Here is a 23,053-nt window from a genome sequence, read left to right as displayed (position 1 = left end):
AGAAGCAGATAAACACCTCTTGGTTCCCATCTCAACAGCTTTCTACTAGTCCGAACTGCAAACAGAGCTTCCTTGGTACCCAGTCCTTGTTGGAAACCAAATTGAGAATTCTAAGTGTTTCCTCACATCTTTAATAAATTTGGTTGTGTATAATCCTTAGAAGTATCTTCAATGCATGGCTCATCACACTAATTGTTCTAAATTGAGAATAACTACTGGCATTTGCACATTTCGGTATGGGTATGAATGACGATCTCAACCATTCGCTGGGAATTTCTCCAGTGTCATAAACCTTTTTGAGCAGACCGACCAAAACCTCCACTTTTATTATCTTTAATAAGTTCTGTTGGAATTTCTTCAGGACCACTTGCTTTTTTTGGGTTTAGCATACTTAACAGCTAAGATCACTTCTTCCTCCATGATACTCGGTCCTTCCATATTTTCTGATCTGTCAAACTTTTAATTTCTATTGTCATCAAACAGTTCTCTGATATATTCTTTCCAGCACTCAAGTTTTTCAATTGAAACTGCAGTCTTTTCGTTCTTCTTTTTTAGTATTCCTCTACCAGTCTTGTAGTAAAGTCCTAATGCCTCTTTCAATACTTTATGTTTGTTGAATTGGTCATTAAAGGATGTTTCTTAATATCTTCACATTTGGACCTCATCCAGTTTTCTTTTGCTTCATTTATTTTCTTCCTAATTTTGTTGTTATTTTTTTTGTATTCTGTTGGGTTGTTTTTTTCTGCCTTCTCTTTTCCATCAGTGCTAGTATATCATTCGTTATCCACTTCCGTTTTGCTTTTAGAGGTTCACCTTTCATGAAGTTGATTATTTGCCACTTTAAGCACAGCATCTTTAATTGACCTCCATTTTTCATTTGTGGCTTTTGGGAGGCTATAATTCAGTTCCTTCACTAACGAGTCTTCAATCTGCTTTTCAATATCTTTGTTCTCCAATTTTTGTAGGTCAGTCCATTGTTTACCCTCCAACTTTCAGTTCATCAATTAATGGGTTATGGTTAGAACCTATGTCAGCATCTGGATATGTTCTTAAACACTTCATGCCATTTTTGAAATGATGGTTGATCAAAACATAATCAATTTGATTCCTCACATTTTCTCCATCACTTGGATATTTCCATGTATAAAGTCTGTGCGGTGGCAGCTCGAAGAAGGTATTCATTACAACCAGTTCAAATCTTTGTGCAAACTCTACCAGTCTGTCTCCACGGTCGTTTCTCTTACCAAGACCAAATTTGCCTACTCATCTCCCCCACCACGCTTTTGAAATACGACAATGGAACGTGCTAGTGCTATATATACAGCCTTCAACACATGCTCACTTCCCCTTTGAAGATAATCTAGACGAAAAGCCCCATCAAGCTTCGGATAATCTTCTCACATTATACTCTTAATTATTCACCATGCATGGATTTAGGGTAAAATCTTATTTTTATTCCTTTGTCTTGTTGCAAGATTTTTCCCTTCCTTTAAGCAGGTCTTTGAAACACTTTCCATCTATTCTGATTACATCTTACGTGGATGCAGTTATTCCTGGAAAATATCTCAGGTAAGAGATCTCCTGACTTAAAATATAATCTTAAGATCCTATTTATTATACTTAGTATTCTATTTTTATTTTTGATCTGGTTAAATTTCAAAACATTGGTTTAAATTCAAAATGAGGACTCAGATTCTCTACAAGAGAAAATCACAATAGTATAGCATCTGTCCGATTTTATGAATATTAGCGGGTCTCGATCACATACGTTGTCTGTACAACATGTCTAGTAAAGTTTCGAGACAACAGGATTCCCATAATGTTTTTATACAATCTCACACTACTTTCTGAAATGGCGTCAATTTCCACTGACCTTGACTGCAGTGCTTGAGGAACAATCAATCTTTCATTTCATGTTTACTTCTAGTAAATGGCAGGCACCAGTACTCGTCTCATAGCATCAGTCTCGTTTTCCAATTGCCGCACTGTATGTGCACTTAGAAGGATAACAATTATTTGAGCATAACAATGTAAAATGGCAGATAACACAGCTTTTACAGTACTTAATAAACCTGGCAGCAGTGGTGTTTTCACTATTTTGGTCTATCTTTTTTTTTTTTTTTTTTCCTCTAAAATCTGCTTTTTTTTAATATTTTTGTTGTAGTATATCAATATGTCACCTTTTCTTAATGAACTATAATTATTTATTTTTCAATGAAAAGTTTCAATTTAAAAATTGTTTTTTACACTTTTTATTTTCAAAATACCAAAACTCATTAATTCTGTTGGAGGGAAAACTTATAAACATCAAAACAAGCCGATTTCATTTTCAAGTTCATAAAACTGTTAAACACACAAAAACTCAAACTAATAACAATTATGTGTACTGTTAAGTTTTGCCAAATAACCTATTAATTCTGCATAAACAAATTCTAAACCTCATTATAAAATTAATATAGCCACTCCCCAACTTACGTAAGGGTTGCGTTTTGCGGAACTCTACTTAAGCAGCACTCGCAACTGTGTTCGCTGAATTTGATTGAAGCAAAAAGGAAATATTCGATGAACATGTAAATAGAATTATTTACATTTATCTCATGTACAGGAAAAATTACAAAGTGTACAAAATTACAAAAGTGTACAATTAAAAAAATTTTACCTTAAAGTTGTGGAATATCAGCGTTATACTTGAACCTATTAAACCACCTGTTGCTTCCCATGAACTTGGCTTGGGGTTCGCCATACGTATCCTAAATATCTTCATAAATACTTCTTGCTTTTGCTTGAATGGCCATTAGACTCAGGGGTGCTTGCTTCTGAATCACATTTTACATCCGTATTATTAATAGCTTTTCCATCTTCAATATAGCACCTGAACACTGTTTTGCGATCACTGCTGTTGACCTTAAATGTGTTGATCTTTAACATGTTCTTTTATAAGTGCACTGTCCTTTAAAATAATATTCACTGTTGAAGATGCAAGACTTAATTCAAATGCAATAGATGACAAACTTTGTCCTGCTTCTTATTTCTTAAAAATTTTCATCTTCATTTCTAAATCAGTTTTGTTTCATTTCCTAGCACTGCCACCACTTGCACTTTCCATTGGTCGCTTTCTCTTCATCATTGTAATAAGCAAAAGATATTTCTTGGTTAAATGCCTTTATTTTTACATGGGCAATGTGCATACATCATTTCTACTACCTAGGTAGTTTTAATGCATCGTTTTAATTATATCTCATATTGTGAATACCTTCACAATGACTTGCCATGGTATTGCACTACCTTGGAGAAGACTAATGCGTGGATAATGTGGATACTACCACTGTTTGGGTGGTAGTGGTATCCACCTAGAATAAGTAACATTAGCCTTCTCTATAAGTGAAGCATTACTTATTCAAGGTAGTGCAATACCATGACAACTCATTGTGAATACCTTCACAATGAGATATAATTAAAATGATGCATTAAAACTACCTTGGTAGTAGAAATGATGTGTGTGCATTACCCATGCATAAATAAATTCCTTCATTGTAATAAGTAAACAGGAATGAAGAGAAGATTCTGAAAATTTATTTGTTTTTTATATGATTGAAGATTTCAGTGAAGGGAAGTACATTTCACCATAATAACATAAAAACCCACACAATTCCAGTTATCGGTATTATTGCAAATGCAATAAGATCAAGTTTACTACCCATTCATAATAGATCGCACTAACAGAAAAGCCCAATAAACTGGAAAGTGCAAATTGTTTTTATTGTTTTATGGTTGTGACCTCCAGAAATGCGCTTTAGAAAATTATCACAAAGACGTTCATAATTGATCTATTGACAGAACATATGATAACGATGAAAGTGTAGTGCATTTTCTGACCAGACCACATAGCCCTTCCTCAATAGTAGCATTTTTAAACGTGTTGGCCGCGTGTTTTGTTTATGCACCTTTAGTTAAAAGTGATTTTTGTGTTGTGCTTTGACATAAATTTATATGAAACTAATACAATTTCCATTATAAAAATGAACTTTTAGAGAAATAAATAGCTTAGTTATATAGGTGAAAATTTCAACTTCCAAGGTCTTGGAATGAATTACCAAAAAAAAAAAAAAAAAAAAACAATGTGTTATTACGATTTTTCACGATACCTCTATTTATTTCTATGGGATGCATTTTACATTTCCATATTTTTTTTCAGTTTGCATCAGCTGGAAAAAAATTATATAAAGTCGAATTTATGTAAGTCAGGGAGTGCCTGTAATTCTGCACCTCCAAAACTACTGAATTATTACTTTGTGTATATTTAGGAAGTTAGGCAGAGGAAGAGCTGATAATCTCAAACTGCTGACTAAAGAGCACTAGATATTTTTCAGGTGGATTTACAAAGCCCTGCACTACTACTTCCAGTTTAAGGAACATCTTACTCATACATATACATGCAACACTGAGGTAATTAAATAAATTCACTAACCTCAAGTTTATCTGTTATGTATTTGTTATGGTTGACTGCAGAATCCTTAGACGAAGTACTGCAAATAAAATTCTCCTACAAAAAAACACATTTTTGTCTAATAAATATACTACGTACGTCATTTAAAGGGAATGATATTTGCTATGAATACACCTCAAAATAAGATAGAAACTAAATTCTAATTTTAATTAATTTATACATAACTTGGGTTATGTATACAAAATTATACAAAATAAAAGTGCATAAAAGCTTGAAGTCTAAATATAATTAATACTTCAATACTAAAATAAAAGTTGAAAGAAACACAAGACTTCACTTTTGAGACTTGTAGCTGTTTTTTTAATTCATAGTACTACCACAATTCCAACAGCTGTTTCAAGAGTACTGAATCAGAGGAGAAATTTGAGTGGTTATTTTTGAGGTTTTTGGGATTAACTATTTTGGTCACAATACATTCAGCTGGTTTCTACAAGTTTGTGATTATGGGTCAATCTGAATGTTGTATAGGCTAAAGAACCTAGAATAACCCATGGAGAAACATTTCCTTCCATCTGAGCTTAACTAATTACAGTCATCAGAAGGTAGATCACTTAATCTTGGCAAGATAGTGGAGATTTAAATCTATAACATGTGAGAGACCAAATAGTAATGCAGCAAAACCTTGTTAATTCAAAATTCAAGGGAATCGATTTAAAAAAAATCATTTCAGGAAACTTCAACGTCATCTAAATTTTTAAAATTTGTTTTGGACTAAAACTTTGATTGAAAATTTTCATTGAATATTTTTACCTCGTGGGCCAAATAAATTATTTGGCCCTCAAATATTAATATTTTAATAATTTATTAAATTTATTCAAACTACCCACATCCACAACACCAAATGGAAGTTTTTCCCCAACAATCAATCACTCTCTGGACAAAAGCAAATTTTTACCCATCTATCTTCCAATCATCCTTTTTCAATTTATGTCCCCTTTATGTGTGTTATCCAAGCAAGAATCAGGTTGCTATAACAATTAATTTACTTAATACACTCAGTTTTAAACCCTTTAATAAGGTCTCCTCATAGGTGCCAAGCTTCTAGATACTATAATTTACAGAGCTTAAATCTTGGTAAGGATTCCTTTTTTGTATCATGATTAATTTTGCTGCTTTCCTCTGCATCCATTTGCAACAGATCCATAATAGAACAATCACCTCCTTGTCCCTGTTGAGAAATTTCTTGTATATCACAGAGAGCAGGCCAGATTTAAACTTATTGTGGCCCTAAGCTATAATATGTATGAGACCCTTCTCTCTTACAGTTCACTTGTGACAATATTAAAAAAGAATTTTTTAAGATAGAGCAAAGGCCCTTGTAATGTGAGGCCCTAAACTGTTAGCTTATATGTAAATCTGGCCTTGACTGAGAGAACCTGATGAGCTGTCTTAGCAGCCTACCTACACTACTCAGAAAACTTTATGTCAGACTGTACAATTACATCAGATATTTTTGCTTTTGTCATACCTTGGATTTGGTACCACTCAACTGGTATGTTATTCCAGGATTATGGTTCCCATATGCAGTACCAGCATTTTTCAATGTTATACCTCAGCTGCCACTTCTCAGCCCATCTACCTAATTTTTATAGGTCATGTTGCAGCATTACACTTTCACTTTCTGTATTGTGAACCACCCTGCCATTAAACTTGATATGTTTTCATTGATATCATTAATAAATAATGAAAAGAAAGGGATAAGCACTGAACCCTGAGGTACCCCATTAGTCCACAAAGAACCATGCCCATTAATAACCAATGTGTGCCTTTCAACCATCCCTTCACCTATAGCAGTAACTAGTAACTTGCCTCTAACATATACTGCTCCAATTTGTACAGCAGTCTTTCATGTGGAACAGTATCAAAAAGGTTTGCTGAAATCTAAATATTTGATGTCAAAATTATTTTTTATAACAGGTTCCTTTATTACTAAATAGTAGTAGACAATTAGATTGGTCATAAGATCCTTCCTTAACAAATCTGTGCTATGATTGGTGTATTGCTGCATTACTGTCAAGACGATTCCACATTACTTCTTTGATCACTGACTCCATTATTTTTCCTGAAACAGAGATCAAGCTTAAAGTTACTCACTTCTCCCTTTGATCCTCCTTTATGAATAGGGGAAATATTTGCACCATCTCCAATCCATGGAGACTATCCCTAAAACCAAGGATATTCTCATAATTATGGCAATGGTTTACTTACCCCTTTTGCTGTCTCTTTTAATTGGATGGATTCCATCAGCTGCAGCTGCCTTATTTACTTTTAGCCTCAACAATTTCTCTTCCACTTTCTTCTGAGTTATCACAAAATCATTTAGCTCCCAATTATAAGTTGGTATACTTCTGGTATGTCTATCCCTAAACGCTTCTTCATGCATGAATATCAACGCAAAATATCTGTTTCTCAGTAACCAGAACAGAAATATCAATAGTTATACCATTCATATTCTGTGTAACCTATCCCGGGAACCTTTGTCACTTGACTGCAGACTAGTTTGTACTTATTTTATATTTTTCTGTCCTCTGATAATTTATAATCATCCCATGTCTTTTTCCTTTGTCACTGGTGTCATTAGTTCACTTGTCATCCATTTAGGTCTATACCTTGAATTGCATATTTTAGTAGGTATAAAAAGTTAAGTAACTTTTACAATTACTATAATTATGTCTTAGTTAGAGAAAATCTATAGAAAGTTTTGTGAAAAGAATATTTAAATTCTCAGAAGAGATAATCTATCCTTCCCACCCCCACCACTGCTTGCTTCACTAATCACTTTTTCCTTATACAAATTCTATCTTAAAAAGTAAAATGGCATAATTAGATACTTTACAATAAAGGAGTTTAAATAAAAAGAAATAAAAATATAAATATATAAAATTATGGCTAAATTATGCAATTCTTCGTTTTTAGACAAAGTTATATTTCTTAATTAAATTTTGAAGGTGGGGGGACTCCAAATATAGTTCCTATGCTATGCTATGCAGAGGCAGATTACACTTACGAGAACTGTTCTTTGAACAAAACTTATCTCAAGAACAGAATTCCAGGGCAGATTTAAAACATTGACATCAATTACAATTTTATTTAGTTAAGTTAACTAAACATAACTGTGTAGGAAATCCTCTGAACCACCTCTGGGTAACAATCAATAAACCTAATATAGTTGGGGAAGGACGTTACGTGGTTGTTATCCATTAAGAATTATTAATATGTATAACTGACCACTCTTTTACCACGTGGAGTTTTTAATATATATTTTATTAAGCATAGCCTAAACTAATATATACAATAGTGTGACGTTTTGGGTATTTTGCCAATACCCATCATCAGACCATGCTGTTTGGGAATAGAGATAAAAAGGTGAAGGTTGCTAATTAGATTCACATTGAGCAGTTCTAAATTACAATCATAATTTTTAACAAAGGATCAGTTATAAGATGTATTAACAATTGGTCATTTCTAATCTTCAATAATAATGGCAGTGAATAGATAAATAATTAGATAAAGATTATTTATCTACTCATTGCCATTAATAATGAAAATTAGAAATGACCAATTGTTAATACATCTTATAACTGATCCTTTGTTAAAAATTATGACTGTAATTTAGAACTGCTTAATGTAAATCTAATTAGCAACCTTCACCTTTTTATCTCTATTCCCAAACAGCACAGTCTGATGATGGGTATCGGCAAGATATCCAAAACGTCACACTATTGTATATATTAGTTTAGGCCATGCTTAATAAAATATATAGAGTGGTCAATTATACATATTAATAATTCTTAATCAATAAACCATTTAATTTACAAATAAACCATGGAGATTGTTTTTTTGCCTTTTGAAATTTAATTATTAATTTCCATGAACATTATATCAAGAACATTATATATTATTAATTTCCATGAACATTATATCAAGAACATTATATATTATTAATTTCCATGAACATTATATCAAGAACATTATATATTATTAATTTCCATGAACATTATATATTATTAATTTCCATGAACATTATATCAAGTTATATTTCAATTTTTTTTTATTATCACATTTATCTCCATTACATATTTTTAGGAGCTCTTCATTTAATAGCAATAATTATGGAGTATTTATATGCTTCTCTTCAGTATCTATTTATATATCACGGATATTCTTAAAATTAAAATAGCATACAACAAAATTTTACATTTCTTGGTACTTAGTTTTATATAAGAATTCTTCTAAATTTTTAAAAGAACTTTTTAAAAAAAATCATGGCATGCAATTTATTAATGTAATATTTCATAATAGCAAAAAAAGTTGTATGCCATACCTGTGAATACATATTGTCAAACAGAACTGGTGCTTAAGAAAGTGCAGTGGGCACAATTTATCTGGCTGCCAATTGAAAATGGCCCCAAAATCCAAACACAGTGGGTTTCCCCAAGGAGACCCAGGCATTCCCAAAATTAATTATTATGCATAACCCCCTGAACTCTAGGACCAGCCCTGCTGTCAGAGACGAAACTACAAAGTGTGAACCCCACAATGACATTCTCCAATGAGCCCCTCCCCTGCTTTCTGACAAATATACAGAATGAATTGTAGGGTCCACTTAGGCACCATGTTGGCTGACATGGTCATAGGCTGGTATGGTAGTTTCGCCACTGGAAAATGTACACTCTCAAAGGGTTTGTCAGAAGGTATACTTGCCGAAGCGATGACTTGTACTTTTTCTGGACTTGAAAATGGTGTTACATTTGTCAAATCTGCATCATCATCTGAATTATCATCATCCGAACTGTTTTGGGATTTTTGGTAATTCACAGGAGCCATATTATACTCAAAAGGGTTTGTTTTTACTGTACTGTATTTCAATGCATCAGAGACTTCATTTGAAGGATTCGGGTACAGTGATTCTTCATGCTTCGTTGCTAATGTCATTTCATTTTGTGTTTGCATCTTAATTCCAAAACAGTTTGACTTTAGTAATTCATAATCACTAGTGCCAACAAGGTATCCATTTTTCAAGCAATTGCTCAGCCAGAGCGTTTTGACAATTTTTAAGTGAACTGGCGGTGATATCCACTTCATGCATTTACATACACGAGCTACATCCATTCCTTCATCAACAATCATATGAGTGACTCGGGACGAAAAGGAGTTTTCTACGACACCCCCATATTGTAATATTTTTTCACGAAACAGCTTACAGCGCGAATTACCTATACCCGATGGAAGAATATATATTATTATGTCAGTAAAGTACCCTTTCAGTCCAACTTTCGGATTGCATGGACATGCTGATTTAGTTGTCTCATTTTGTACCTTCCTCTTCTTACTTTTTTGATCATATTGAAATCCATGGCATTTATTACTATGTTCGTTCTCTTCTTCACCCATTCTTACTCAAAATCACAACATATATCTCAAGCTCAACTGAAATAAAATATACATTAGAAACGTGAAGTTTTCACATGTCACTCTAGATATTACTGAAAATCGAATAACCAATTAACGTTTGTACATTCATTTAGCTAATTTCCCCTCTATATCTAGGAGTTCCCTGATTTGTTTATGTTATATTTATTGACTATAACTACATCTCTCCGTAACTCATCACCAGCTATTTCGGTGTTACATTTAATACCACACAAGCAGATAGGATTAGATATTTAACTTCCGTAATAGATCAAATGTATACTATATTACAAAAATCACAACGCCCTCACGCTCTTCAAATCTTTGTTCCCATAGGATGATTCCCCTAGCGGTTCTAGAAAAAATACAATATTTACAATACTTTCATTTCGAACCAGAATCTACAGGGCGGGCCACGTAAATTGCACTATCAGCTTAAACTTTAATACAATGGTATTGGTTAGCATCTGCATACTGTTATATGTCTTCACTTCCTATTGCTCTTGTTAGTCTGCGCGGTAGTAGTGGTAGTAGTAGTAGTAGTGTCATGTGATGCAAGAAAACAAGTGCAGCTTATGCAGCATCAGCCAAAAAAAAAAAAAAAAAATCACACCATTCCCTCCAAATGCCTGTCCAGTTCCTACTTAAATTTATTCAACATTTCAACTTCCACAACGACAGATGGAAGTTTGTTCCAGCAATTAACCACCCGCTGGCTAAAGGCAAATTTCCGCACATCTATTCTACATCTGTTTTTTCTTAATTTGAATTTATGCCCCCTTAGGTTCGTAATCTGAACAAGTGGAAGGATCCCATCAGAATTCAGCGTGCTCAACCCATTCAAGGTCTTATACACCTCAATCAGATCACTGCGCAAGTGCCTAGTCTCCAGCCACTGCAATTTGCAGAACTTAAGCCTCTCTTGGTAAGAGGATCCCTCCATTCCTCTCACCAATCTTGTTGCCCTTCTCTGTACACGCTCAAGCAAATCGACATCCTTCCTAAAATGAGGCCTCCAGACCTGTACGCAGTACTGAAGGCGTGGCCTGACCATTGCCTTATACAGAGGGACAATCACCTCCTTTTCCCTGCTAGCAAAATTCCTATATATCAATGACAAAACCCATTGATCTGCCCTGGCAGCCTGTCTGCATTGTTCAGAAAACTTCATATCTGACTGCACAATTACTCCCAGGTCTTTTTCATTTTCTACCACCTTAAGTGTAGTACCACACAGTTGGTACGTTTCTCTGGGATTACTTCTACCCATATGCAGTACTTTGCATTTGTCAAGGTTAAACTTCAGTTGCCACTTCTTAGTCCATCTGCCCAAATTATCTAGATCCTGTTGCAGTAGCACACTGCCCTTACTGTCATTAACAACACTGCCAACCTTTGTATCATCTGCAAACTTCGACATTAAGCCTGATATGCCTTCATCAATATCATTGATAAATATAGAAAACGACAGTGGACCTAACACCGAACCCTGTGGGACTCCACTAATAACATTAGTCCACGGAAAACAGACAAATCGACCGTAGAACACACACAATTAACAGACATAAGACACAGCATGGCAGGTAAATTTAATTATTCGGGTGGCCTAAATATAACAATTAATAACCTAAACATCACCTTGTACACCTGGCCAGCCTCGTCGTTGGCATAGTACGGGCAACGTCGGATCCTATCAGGGGCCAACGGCCAATAGGCCAGAAGAACAATGGGCGCAACATACTACCCAATACATGATCCACACACTTTTAAATCCTTGGCAGAGTACTGACCCTCGATACAGCGGACACTCGCGGTGATGGGAGAAATTCCTAATGCTGTGTGACACATTGTAATTTGTACCCAAACATCATTGCTGACCAGATACATCCTTTCATGGCAACAGTCTTCTCCTCTGGCGGTGCCGTCTTTCAGCAGGATAATGCGCCATATCACACCGCCCGGATTGTTCGAGACTGGTTCGCGGAACACGAGGAAGACTTCCAGGTATTTCCCTAGCCTCCAAATTCCTAAGACATCAATCTCATCGAGCATCTGTGGTTTGTGTTGGAACAGCAGCTCCGATCTGTGGCGTCTCAACCACGGACCTTATAGCAGTTAAACGATCTGCTGGTTACGTGTTGGTACCAGATACCACGACACATTTAGAAATCTTGTAGCGTCCATGCCTCGCCGAGTACGAGCTGTTTTGGCTGCAGGTGGAGGACCAGCATCATATTAGGGAAGTGGTCTAATGTTTTGGCTCATCGGTGTATAGTGCTGCATAAGCTGTTCAAAAGTAAAAAAAAATACTTATTATTATTATTATTATTATTATTATTATTATTATTATTATTATTATTATTAGCTATATGGTGCAAGGAAGGCTGAAGCTTATGCTGCACTAGCCAAAAAAAATTTCCGAGTTACCCTGAGAGAGAGATAGAGAGAGAGAGAGAGAGAGAGAGAGAGAGAGAGAGAGAGAGAGAGAGAGAGAGAGAGAGAGAGAGAGAAGTCACCAAGAAAGAGAAGGATGATGATATCCAGCTCGGGACCCTGGGTGTGCCAAGCCCATACTCACCAGATGTGAGTTCCTACTACTGGATTCCAATCCAGACTCTTGAAAACAGAGTATGCTATTTTCAAAATACTGCTAGCCTTTAATGGATGGGATTCTGGAATGTTATATATTTTTAAAGTTGATTTAAAAAAAAGGTTCTGAGGTGACTGTTTTTTTTTTTTTATTATTAGCCATATGGTACAAGGAAGCCTGAGGCTTATGCTGCACCAGCCAAAAAAAAAAAAAAAAAAAAAATTCCCGAGTTACCCCTGAGAAAGAAAGAAGAGAGAGAGAGAGAGAGAGAGAGAGAGAGAGAGAGAGAGAGAGAGAGAGAAGTACAAAGGAATCACCAAGAAAGAGAATAATGATGATATCCAGCTCAGGACCCTGGGTTTGCCAAGCCCATACTCACCAAATGTGAGCCCCGGGGGTTTTTCAAGACCTGATGTTAAATAACTCGAATTCCTTGCATCACTTTGATCTATAATATAATACAATGTACATATATTATTGAGACCTCCCCCATCTCTTTTCCTTTCGTTTTAAGTAACAAACCGTTTATATTAGCTTTATTTTCTGAATCAGTTATTTAGGTTTTTCGGGAGGGTTTTTTTAGCGTTTGTCAAAGTTCTTTTGTAATAGGGGAGTATTGCCCGCTTTTCCACATGTGTTGCGAATTGAGGAAATGTTGATTATAAATTTGGCGGGAAGTTTGGCCAAGTCGAAGCTGTTGAATAGATATGTATGTACTTGACAGTTGAAATATTTGAATATTATTCACTGTAGCTAATTAATTAAATATTAGATTTGTGATAATGTCAGGACAGACTATTTTGTCGACATATTTTAAGCCACTGCCAGGATTCAAAAGACGCAAGGGGAAAGAACAGGTTAGCAATATTGTATATTGTAGCTGTTGTGATTTATGATTGATATGTAGGACTCACAAAACCTTCAAAGAACCAACATAATTGAGACTCAGTTCAGTCGTGCTATCAGCCGTTTCTGTACTGGATAACGTATTGGAAGTAGAAATGATTAATACACTGAATAGGATATTGAAAGTAGACAAATCATTTCCCTTTGAATTAAAAAATAATAAATAAATAAATATATGTGTGTGTTGATAAAAGTTGTGGTGAAAAGAAAAGACAGGAAAATGTGGGAAGACAAAATGGATGCAAGGAGGTAGTATAGTTATAGAAAAAGTAAAGAGTATAATAATATTATTTACCGTATATACGGTTAATATAATAATAAAATGGTGATTCCCCTGGTATCAATTTTCCCTATCCATTTTTTTTTTTTTTTGTATGCAGTTCAGATGGCCACGGAAAAGAAATCGATTGCAGAATCATCTTGGACGTTATTAATACTTTATTAATACTTGGACGTACTTAATACTTTATATAGATTGAGGTACTGTTTTCATCCTATTTCTTCTCTTTTGGCTTAGTTTGTTTATTACCCCCTGTTTGTTCCCCTGCTTCCTCATCTTTTGTATATAATTTATGTATATATTGGTTTAGTCTCTTAGCTGTAATGCTAGCTCGTATTCTGCTATTATGCTTCTAAATTTTATTAAATTATCACATGTTTATCACATCTAACTGTTCTTTTGGCATATTAGGTCTTTGTATTACTGGCAGTTGGCAATCAGAAACAAATGGTTATTGATGATTATTATTTGGATGTATTGAATGGTGCAAGCCCTTTATAACGTATCATTCACTTAAGGAGTATAAGGCACTTCTGTAGCCAGGTGTGCAGGAGCAGCAGTGCATAGCACATGCTTCTTGATTAGACCGGGGTTTGAGCCCGTGACCACCAAATACGGAGGATGTGGAAAGGTCAGGGAATGACCACTTCATATCCCCGGAGCAATATGGCCTTAGTTGCCTATACTGCTAAAAACCAAATAATAACAATAACAATGAAGTATAACTCCACAATATTGTGGAGTTATACTTCATAATTGGATTGGCATGATTGCCACACCAGGGTACCTGCCCACCCACCGATGATAAGCCAATAAGTCTTGAAATGGTGGTATCAAGTAACAATAGTCTTCCCCATTGATGAAGCGTTACTTATTCGAGGTAGTGCAATACACGGTAACTTGTTGTGAAGGTAGTTGCAATATGAGTTACAATTAAATCGATGCCATTCATACTATAATTGTGGTTCTCTATTACGAACAAAGAATGATGTATTTTCAATAAATATTTTATAGTGAATTTCAAATTCGTACTGTAATTATACCTTGTCATTTATATTTGCTTTATATAAAGTTACCAGATCCTTAGTATTCCAGTGCTGGACATCAATTTTCCACCCTCCTTAAAAGCAATATACACATTTTTAAAATTTTTTTATTTATAAAAAAAAATATTCACATACAAAATATAAATTAAATATATATACTGTACTTCTTTGAACTAAACCTATAAAATAAAATATCACACTTCTTAAATATATATATTTTTTACCTATATTATATAGGTATTTCTGTGAAATAATAATAATAATTAAAATACATACTTCTTTTAGCAATAAAAACAATAGAAATTATAATATAATTAAATATATTTTTCTGTGGAGTGAATTTTTCTTAATAATTTTTCATTATTTGCCATTTCTTCGTAAAATTATTCACAAGAATTAGTAAAATTGCACTTAACTTGTAGTATTGTTTTCAGCATTTCTACTGTCATTGTGTTTTTTTCTGACATCCAAAATTTATTTACTACCAAAAAAACTTTCCGTTGCACCAATGGTTTCCGGCAAACATAATGCAAATCCAATTACTCTTTTCAAATACCTGCGTGGTATGTCCCTTGTGTCAAAATGTTTAGATATTTTGACTTTCCTCATATCTGTTGGCATCCTTTGGTCACTCCATTCTTTTATTTTTGAATCATTAGCACATTTTTTTAAATATGATATCTTGTCAAAAAAAGCCCACTTTCTTCTTAATCTGCATCAATTAACTTAATTTTATTGTGATTCGTGATATAAGTATGGAGGCTACATGTCCAATCTGGGACATTTTCTGGGACAGTGCAGTGTGGGGCAAACGACTTAAATCCAAGACTGTCCGGCATAATCCAGGACGTCTGGTTTCTTTAACTTTGTATCATTCAGTATCCAAATATCTACTAGTGTAATGTTTTCAATGATTTTAATCATGTTTCCTAGTTTAATGTCAAATTGATGGAATATGTTTTTTTGTTATTTGGTTTTTAGGAGCATTAGCAACTAAGGCCATATTGCTCCGCGATATGTGGTGGTCATTCCCTGACCTTTCCGCATCCTCCATATTTGGTGGTTACGGGCTCGAACCCTGGTCTAATCAAGAAGCGTGTGCTATGCACTGCTGCTCCTGCCCACCTGGCTATGGAGGCACCGATGGAATATGTAGTGGGGCTAGTAATATCATGTTATATGCATTTATATTCGCTAATGATTAAAATGATTATAGTATGCATGCAAATGCATCAAATATGATGCCTACAAATAATACTGAAAGGCATGATTTTGATGTATTTGTCTTGGTCTCTTATTAATTTTTTTTTAAAATATTATTATTATGCTTTGTAACCCTTACAAAATAATCCTTAATTACATAACCAAAATATCTTTTAAGGTTTCTCCACACAAAAGGCAGAAGACAGATCACATTAGTGGAAATAATGATTCTTCAGATCTTTCTCCTGTTTTGCCTTCAAATCAACTTCACATCATTGCTGTAAAAAAACTTCAAGCTAAAGTTAAACTTCAGGCAAAAAGGACATCAGCTTTATCAACTAATATCGGAGTGTCCTGGTTTAGTGCTTTAGAACAGCAATTTTCTAAAGAATATTTCTTAAAGGTAGTTCTATATATAAATATTTTTGGAAATGTTTATGTGAAATGTATTAGATATGTACTTTGTAACCAAAGTCCAGATAATTAGACACTGAAAGGCCATTTCAGTGTCTAATTAAAAAGAAAAAAGCAAATAGATAGGCAAAATAATAATTCAAAACAAGCTCCAAAGGTCCAGAAAAGTCATTTTTCTTTGTTTTAAATTGGTTATGAATACATGAAAACACAGCAGTCCTTTGATTAATGATTGTGATTGGTTCCACACAAACAATCATAAACTGAAATTGGTGTTTAATTGAGTATATTAAATGTCTTAAAGGCTTAATCACATCTATGGAAATAACTGGAGCATCAGAAGTAATACTTTTTCATGGAAAAACTGTATTATAATACAATACATACATCCCCCACATAGCACTTTTAATTGGGCTGTAAAAACATTATGCTAAATTAATCCATGTTAAGTGGGAGAGATTTATCCATAGAAAATAGTAGTAATAGTGGCATTAGTAGTAATGCCAAATGTTGCAAGAAAAACTTATATAGCATCAGCAAAAAACCCAGTTCACCTATTGTTACCCTCCAAGAATTTGTCTGCTTCTTCCTTAGATTTATTGAACCCATCCACTTCCACAACAAGAAAGCTTGTTCCAACAATCGACCACCCGCTGGCTGAAAGCAAATCTCTGTACATATATCCTGCAACCATCCTTCCTCAACTTGAATTTATGCCCCCTCATGTGTGTAGTCTCAGCAAAATGAGAATACCATTAATATTCAGCTTACTCAATCCAGTCAAGACGTTAAATACCTCAGTCAGATCTCACAGGTGCCTGGTCTAGAGATTATGCAATTTGCAGAACTGAAACCTTTCTAGGTAAGTGCACCCTTTTGTTCCTTTCACCAATCTAGTTGCCCTTCTCTGCACCTGTTCCAGAAGATAAACATCCTTCCTAAAGTGAGACCTCAACTTGTATACAGTACTCTAGATGCATCCTAACCATGACTTTATACAAAGGGATAATCATGTCCTTATCCCTACTAGCAAAGTTGTTGTATATATATCATTGACAAAACCCCATGAGCTGTCCTGGCAGCATTAAACAGCTGCTCACTCTGTATAAATCGCAAATGCGCCCTGCCATGGAATATTGTTCCCACATCTGGGGTGGTGCCCCCAAAAACCTCTCTCAGGCTTCTTGATTCCATTCAGAAGAGGGCAATTAGGTTAATTAATGATTCATCTCTAACAGAGTCTCTCCACTCGCTTTCTCATAGACGTACTGTTTCTGCTGCATGCCTCTTCTACAGATACTTCCATGGGCACTGTTCTTCTGAATTGGCTTCTATAATTCCCGCTCTCTCTTTCAAAACAGTCCGAACACGTGCCGCCACCAGCCAACATCCATTTACTGTCCAACTTCAAACCCACAGAACCAACTTTTCATCTTCCTCATTTATTCATTCAACTGCCGTTTTCTGGAACAACCTTCCTTCATACGTATTATTTCCTGAAAATTAACAATCTACAAGTTCAAGTCTTCTTCTTTGGTCCTTAGCTGGCAGCTGGGGGAGGCGGTTGGCCACGCAACCAGTATGCTGCTGTAGGTGCCGCAGGGTTTCGGACTTGCTCTGTGATGTTCTTCCATACCTTACGATCAATGGCATCAGTCGTGGCCTGGTTAAGGTCGAGACGTCGGCTCTTCAAGTCATTTTCCACTTGCTTGGCCCACGTTTTCCTAGGCGCGGTCCGTTGGATGCTCCATTGGGTGGGTCGTTGTCTCCAAAGGAGTCTGGATGGTATTCTGTTCGTGCCCATTCTACATACGTGGCCAAACCATCTAAGCCTTCGCTTCTGGATTTGGTCGGCAATGGTTGGTTGCTGTTGGCATCTGGCGCGGATGGTATCATTAGTGATGCGGTCGCGAAGAGAGATGCCCAAGATTTGCCGCAGGCATCGCATTTGGAATACCTCAAGTTTGTTCAAATCTAACTTGAGACAAATCCATGTTTCCGATCTGTAAAGAAGAATGGGCAGGATCAAAGTCCGGAAGAGTCGGATTTTAGTCTTTGTGGAAATGTTGGTCCTCTTCCACAGACACCATTTGAGCGAGGCGAACGCAGTGGCCACCTGTCCAATTCTGCTGTGGATTTCCATGGTGGATGCAACTTTCTTCTCCTGGACCAGCGACCCAAGGTATTTAAAGTCCTGCACTTGCTCGATCTGGACGCCTTCGAGATAGATGGTGGCTTGCGACCCATCTGTTGTCAGGGCCTTTGTCTTACCAGCATTGATCTTCAAACCGTATGGCCGGGCAATGCGGGCAATGTCGTAGAGGATGTCTGTGGCTTCAGCATCGTTACTGGCAAGGATAGCACTATCATCAGCAAACATCAGGTCAGTCACATAGTGATCCTTGTCATATTGTATGCCCTGTCTATTTCTGAATGCTTGTCTCATAATGGCGTCGACCACGATGTTGAAAAGCAATGGGGAGGCTACATCCCCTTGGCGGACTCCAGTTTGGATGGTAAATTCCTCAGATAAATCGTTCTGGATGCGCACCTGGCTGGTTAAACCGTTGTATGCAGTTTGGAGGAGTGTGATGACTTTTCGAGGTACATGTTCAACCTCTAGTAGTTTCCATAAGGCAGGCCGGTGGACACAGTCGAAAGCAGACTTAAAGTCAATGAAAACAATGACGGTTCGCTGTCCACACCGGATCCTCTCCTCCATCAGCTGACGAATGGCAAAGATTTGATCACAGCATCCTCGCCCGGGTCTAAATCCTGCCTGTTCTTCTCGACTGGTTTGCTTGCGATGTTTTTGCAGTCTTGACTGGATGATCTTCATAAAGACCTTTCCGATGATGGAAAGGAGGCTGATGCCACGGTAGTTCTTGCAGTCCCGGTTATCACCTTTCTTGTTGATCGGTACGATAATGGCTTTCCTCCATGTTAGCGGAATTTGTTCAGTGCACCAGATGGTTTTGAGGAGCGAGTGTAGTCGGTGAAGCAGTACATCTCCCCCGGCTTTGATAGCTGTTTATGGCTGCTTTCACTTCTACTGTAGGCTCAACATCGACCATGGAGACCTCAGGGGGGTCGATCGAGAGTGCTGTTGCTGGCGGTCCATGAGGTGGGTCGTGATTATACAAAGCTTTGAAGAATTCACTCCACCGTTGCAGGCGTTCGGATGGTGATCGCACGAAGGTCCCATCAGCATTCTTGATGTTGTCACTAGTCGGTCTAAGTTCAAGTCTAATAGTAGTAATAGTAGTAGTAGTAGCATGTGATGCAAGAAAGCAAGTATATGAGCTTATGCAGCATCAGCCAAAAAAAAAATCACACCATTGCCTCCAAATGCCTGTCCAGTTCCTCCTTAAATTTATTCAACCTATCAACTTCCACAACGACAGATGGAAGTTTGTTCCAGCAATTAACCACCCGCTGGCTAAAGGCAAATTTCGGCACATCTATTCTACATCTGTCTTTTCTTAATTTGAATTTATGACCCCTTAGGTTCGTAATCTGAACAAGTGGAAGGATCCCATCAGAATTCAGCGTGCTCAACCCATTCAAGGCCTTATATACCTCAATCAGATCACCGCGCAGGTGCCTAGTCTCCAGCCACTGCAGTTTGCAGAACTTAAGCCTCTCTTGGTAAGAGAATCCCTTCATTCCCCTCACCAATCTTGTTGCCCTTCTCTGTACACGCTCAAGTAAATCTACATCCTTCCTAAAATGAGGCGTCCAGACCTGTACGCAGTACTGAAGGCGTGGCCTGACCATTGCCTTATACAGAGGGATAATCACCTCCTTTTCCCTGCTAGCAAAATTCCTATATATCATTGACAAAACCCCATAACCTGCCCTGGCAGCCTGTCTGCATTGCTCAGAAAACTTCATATCTGACTGCACAATTACTCCCAGGTCTTTTTCATTTTCTACCACCTTAAGTGTAGTACCACACAGTTGGTACGTTTCTCTGGGGTTACTTCTACCCATATGCAGTACTTTGCATTTGTCAAGGTTAAACTTCAGTTGCCACTTCTTACCCCATCTGCCCACAAATAATGTCAACAAATATCTTCTTTTGTCTTCTCAACCTCCAACCCAAGCACGGTATTAAGTACTATAGATTCTAATACCTCTCGTGTTTGGGGTTCACATAAAAAAAAAAAAAAAAAAAATTAGCATTAGTAGAGGCATATGATGCAAGAAAGCAAGCTTATGCAGCATCAGCAAAAAAAAAAAAAAACCTCCCATTTCACCCGTCCATTTGTTCCAAATGCCTGTCCAGCTCAGCCTTAAATTTATTTAGGCTATCAACTTCCACAACAAAAGATGGAAGTCTGTTCCACCAATCAACCACCTGCTGGCTCAAGGCAAACTTCCATATATCTATTCTACAACTGTCTTTCTTCAATTTGAATCTATGCCCCCCTCAGGTTCTTAATCTGAGCAAGAGGAAGAATCCCATCAGCATTCGGCTTGCTCAATCCATTCAAGGCCTTATACACCTCAATCAGGTCACCTTGTAGGTGCCTATTCTCCAGGCACTCAATTTGCAGAACTTGAGCCTTTCTTGGTAAGAGCACCCCTTTGTTCCCCTCACCAATCTCGTTGCCCTTCTTTGTATTCGTTCTAGCAACTCTACATCCATCCTAAAACGAGGCCACCAGACCTGTACACAGTACTCTAGGTGTGGCCTTACCATTGCCTTGTATAACAGTATAATCACCTCCCTGTCCCTGCTAGCAAAATTCCTATATATCATTGACAAGACTCTGTGACCTGCCCTGGTAGCCCGTCTGCACTACCCAGCAAACTTCATATTGGATTGCACAATTACTCCCAGGTATTTTTCACTTTCCACTTCCCTGAGTGTAGTACCACACAGTTGGTACGTTTCTCTTGGGTTATTGCTATCCATATCCAGTACTTTACATTTGTCAATGTTAAACTTCAGTTACCACTTCTCAGCTCATTTGCCCAACTTGTTTAGATCCAGTTGGAGTAACATACTGTCTTTACTGTTGTTAACAACCCTGCCAACCTTTGTATCATCTGCAAACGTGGACATTAATCTTGATATACCTTCATCAATATCATTGATGAATATACAAAACAACAATGGGCCCCGCACCGAACCCCGGGGAACTCCACTAATAACATTTGTCCATGAAGAGCAGTGTCCATTGATTACCACTCTCTGTCGTCTCCCACTCAACCATCCCTTTATCCATCATAGCAATTTATCCTTAATGCCATACCTCTCCAATTTGTACAGCAATCTTCCATGTGCAACAGTATCAAAATCTTTCCTGAAAGCTAAGTATATGATATCAAAATTATTTTGACATTCGGTTGCTTTGTGACCACATCATGGTATCCATTCAAATTGGTCAGACAAGACTTCCTCTTAACAAACCTATGCTGTTTCCAAGCTATAACTGAAGTCTTCTCTAGATGATCCTGCAATGCTTCTTTAACCAGTGATTCCATTAATTTCCCTGGAACAGAAGTTAAACTAACAGGTCTGTAATTAATTGTGTCGCCTTTTGAACCCCCTTTGTGAATTGGTGATACATTTGCACACCTTCAATCCTTGGTGACCTGTGCTGAGTCCAAGGAAGCTCTCATAATTATGGCTAAGGGTTTGCTTACTTCCTTTGTTGCCTTCTTGAATATAACTGGATAGATCCTGTCCACCCCAGGTCCTTCGTTATGTTTAACTTCAACAATTTCTCCTCCACTTTGCTCTCAGTTATTACAAAATCACTTAGCTCCCTGTTAGAGTTTGATAACCTTCTGGCATTCTCCTCATTGTCTCTGTCGTCTCCCACTCAACCATCGCTTTATCCATCGTAGCAACTTATCCTTAATGCCATACCTCTCCAATTTGTACAGCAATCTTCCATGTGCAACAGTATCAAAATAACTCCTCATGTGTGAATGTAGATGTAAAATACTCATTCAGTTTATCAGCTACCTGAGCATGATCAACAGTAGTCAACCCATCTATATTAAGTGGTCCAAATCTGATTCATCCCTTTCTTTCTAGAATTTACATAAGTAAAGAACAGTTTGCTGTTTTTCTTTGCATCCTGTACCAAAGATTTCTCGTAATCTTCTTTTGCCTGCCTAACCTCCTTTGTGCCTTGATTACAGACAAGCTTATATCTGCCATAGGCTTCTGTGTCACCTGATAATTTATATACATCCCATACATTTTTATTCTCTGGCCACGAGCCTCATTAATTCATCTGACATCCATTTTGGCTTGAACCTTGAACAGTATTTCTTAGTTGGAATGAAAAGTCTAGTAGCCTCCAAGATTACATCCCCGAAGGCTTCCCATTTAGAATTCAACGTTGGTAACATCATCTGTTGATCCCACTGTACAGAATTTAAAAACTGTCTGAGACCCCTGTAGTCACCTTCACGAAAGCAAAAGCCCTTCCCTTTAGCCTTGATGGTAGTTACATCTTTAAGTAATTTCCATATCAGTACATTGTGATCACTGTCACCCAGTGGTATCTTTATCTCCAAATTCTTAATGCATGAATAATCACTACTGATAACCAGATCAAGAGTATTACTCTCTCTGGTTGCTTCTCGAACATGCTGCTGTAGAAAACAGTCGACCAATAAATCCAAAAACCTTGCTAGTGTGCGAGTGACCAACCCACAAGTTCCAGTCAATA

General features: G+C 36.7%; 2 protein-coding genes across 2 annotated transcripts in view; one reads left to right on the top strand and one right to left on the bottom strand.

The window, feature by feature from the left end:
• The window catches only part of LOC150078378 (DNA polymerase lambda-like), a 66,702-nt gene extending 56,537 nt beyond the window's left edge, over positions 1-10,165 (bottom strand). The window contains exons 1-2 of the mRNA XM_090384549.1: positions 9,212-10,165; positions 4,469-4,543 (exon numbers count right to left, since the gene is read on the bottom strand). Coding sequence (XP_090240675.1) covers positions 4,469-4,543; positions 9,212-9,901 — 765 coding nt within the window. The 5' untranslated portion in view covers positions 9,902-10,165. The remainder of the gene's footprint in view (positions 1-4,468; positions 4,544-9,211) is intronic.
• Positions 10,166-13,161: 2,996 nt separating this feature from the next.
• Positions 13,162-23,053, top strand: part of LOC150078377 (uncharacterized) — a 99,653-nt gene continuing 89,761 nt past the window's right edge. Inside the window, exons 1-2 of the mRNA XM_090384548.1 lie at positions 13,162-13,218; positions 16,123-16,347. Coding sequence (XP_090240674.1) covers positions 13,162-13,218; positions 16,123-16,347 — 282 coding nt within the window. The remainder of the gene's footprint in view (positions 13,219-16,122; positions 16,348-23,053) is intronic.

This window comes from Mastigoproctus giganteus, chromosome 11 (genome assembly GCF_048544385.1).
Source record: "Mastigoproctus giganteus isolate SK-2022 chromosome 11, ASM4854438v1, whole genome shotgun sequence".
In the NCBI taxonomy this organism is placed as follows: Eukaryota; Metazoa; Arthropoda; class Arachnida; order Uropygi; family Thelyphonidae; genus Mastigoproctus; species Mastigoproctus giganteus.
Note: the sequence above shows the minus strand (reverse complement) of the source record. Positions and strands in the feature narration are given on the sequence as shown.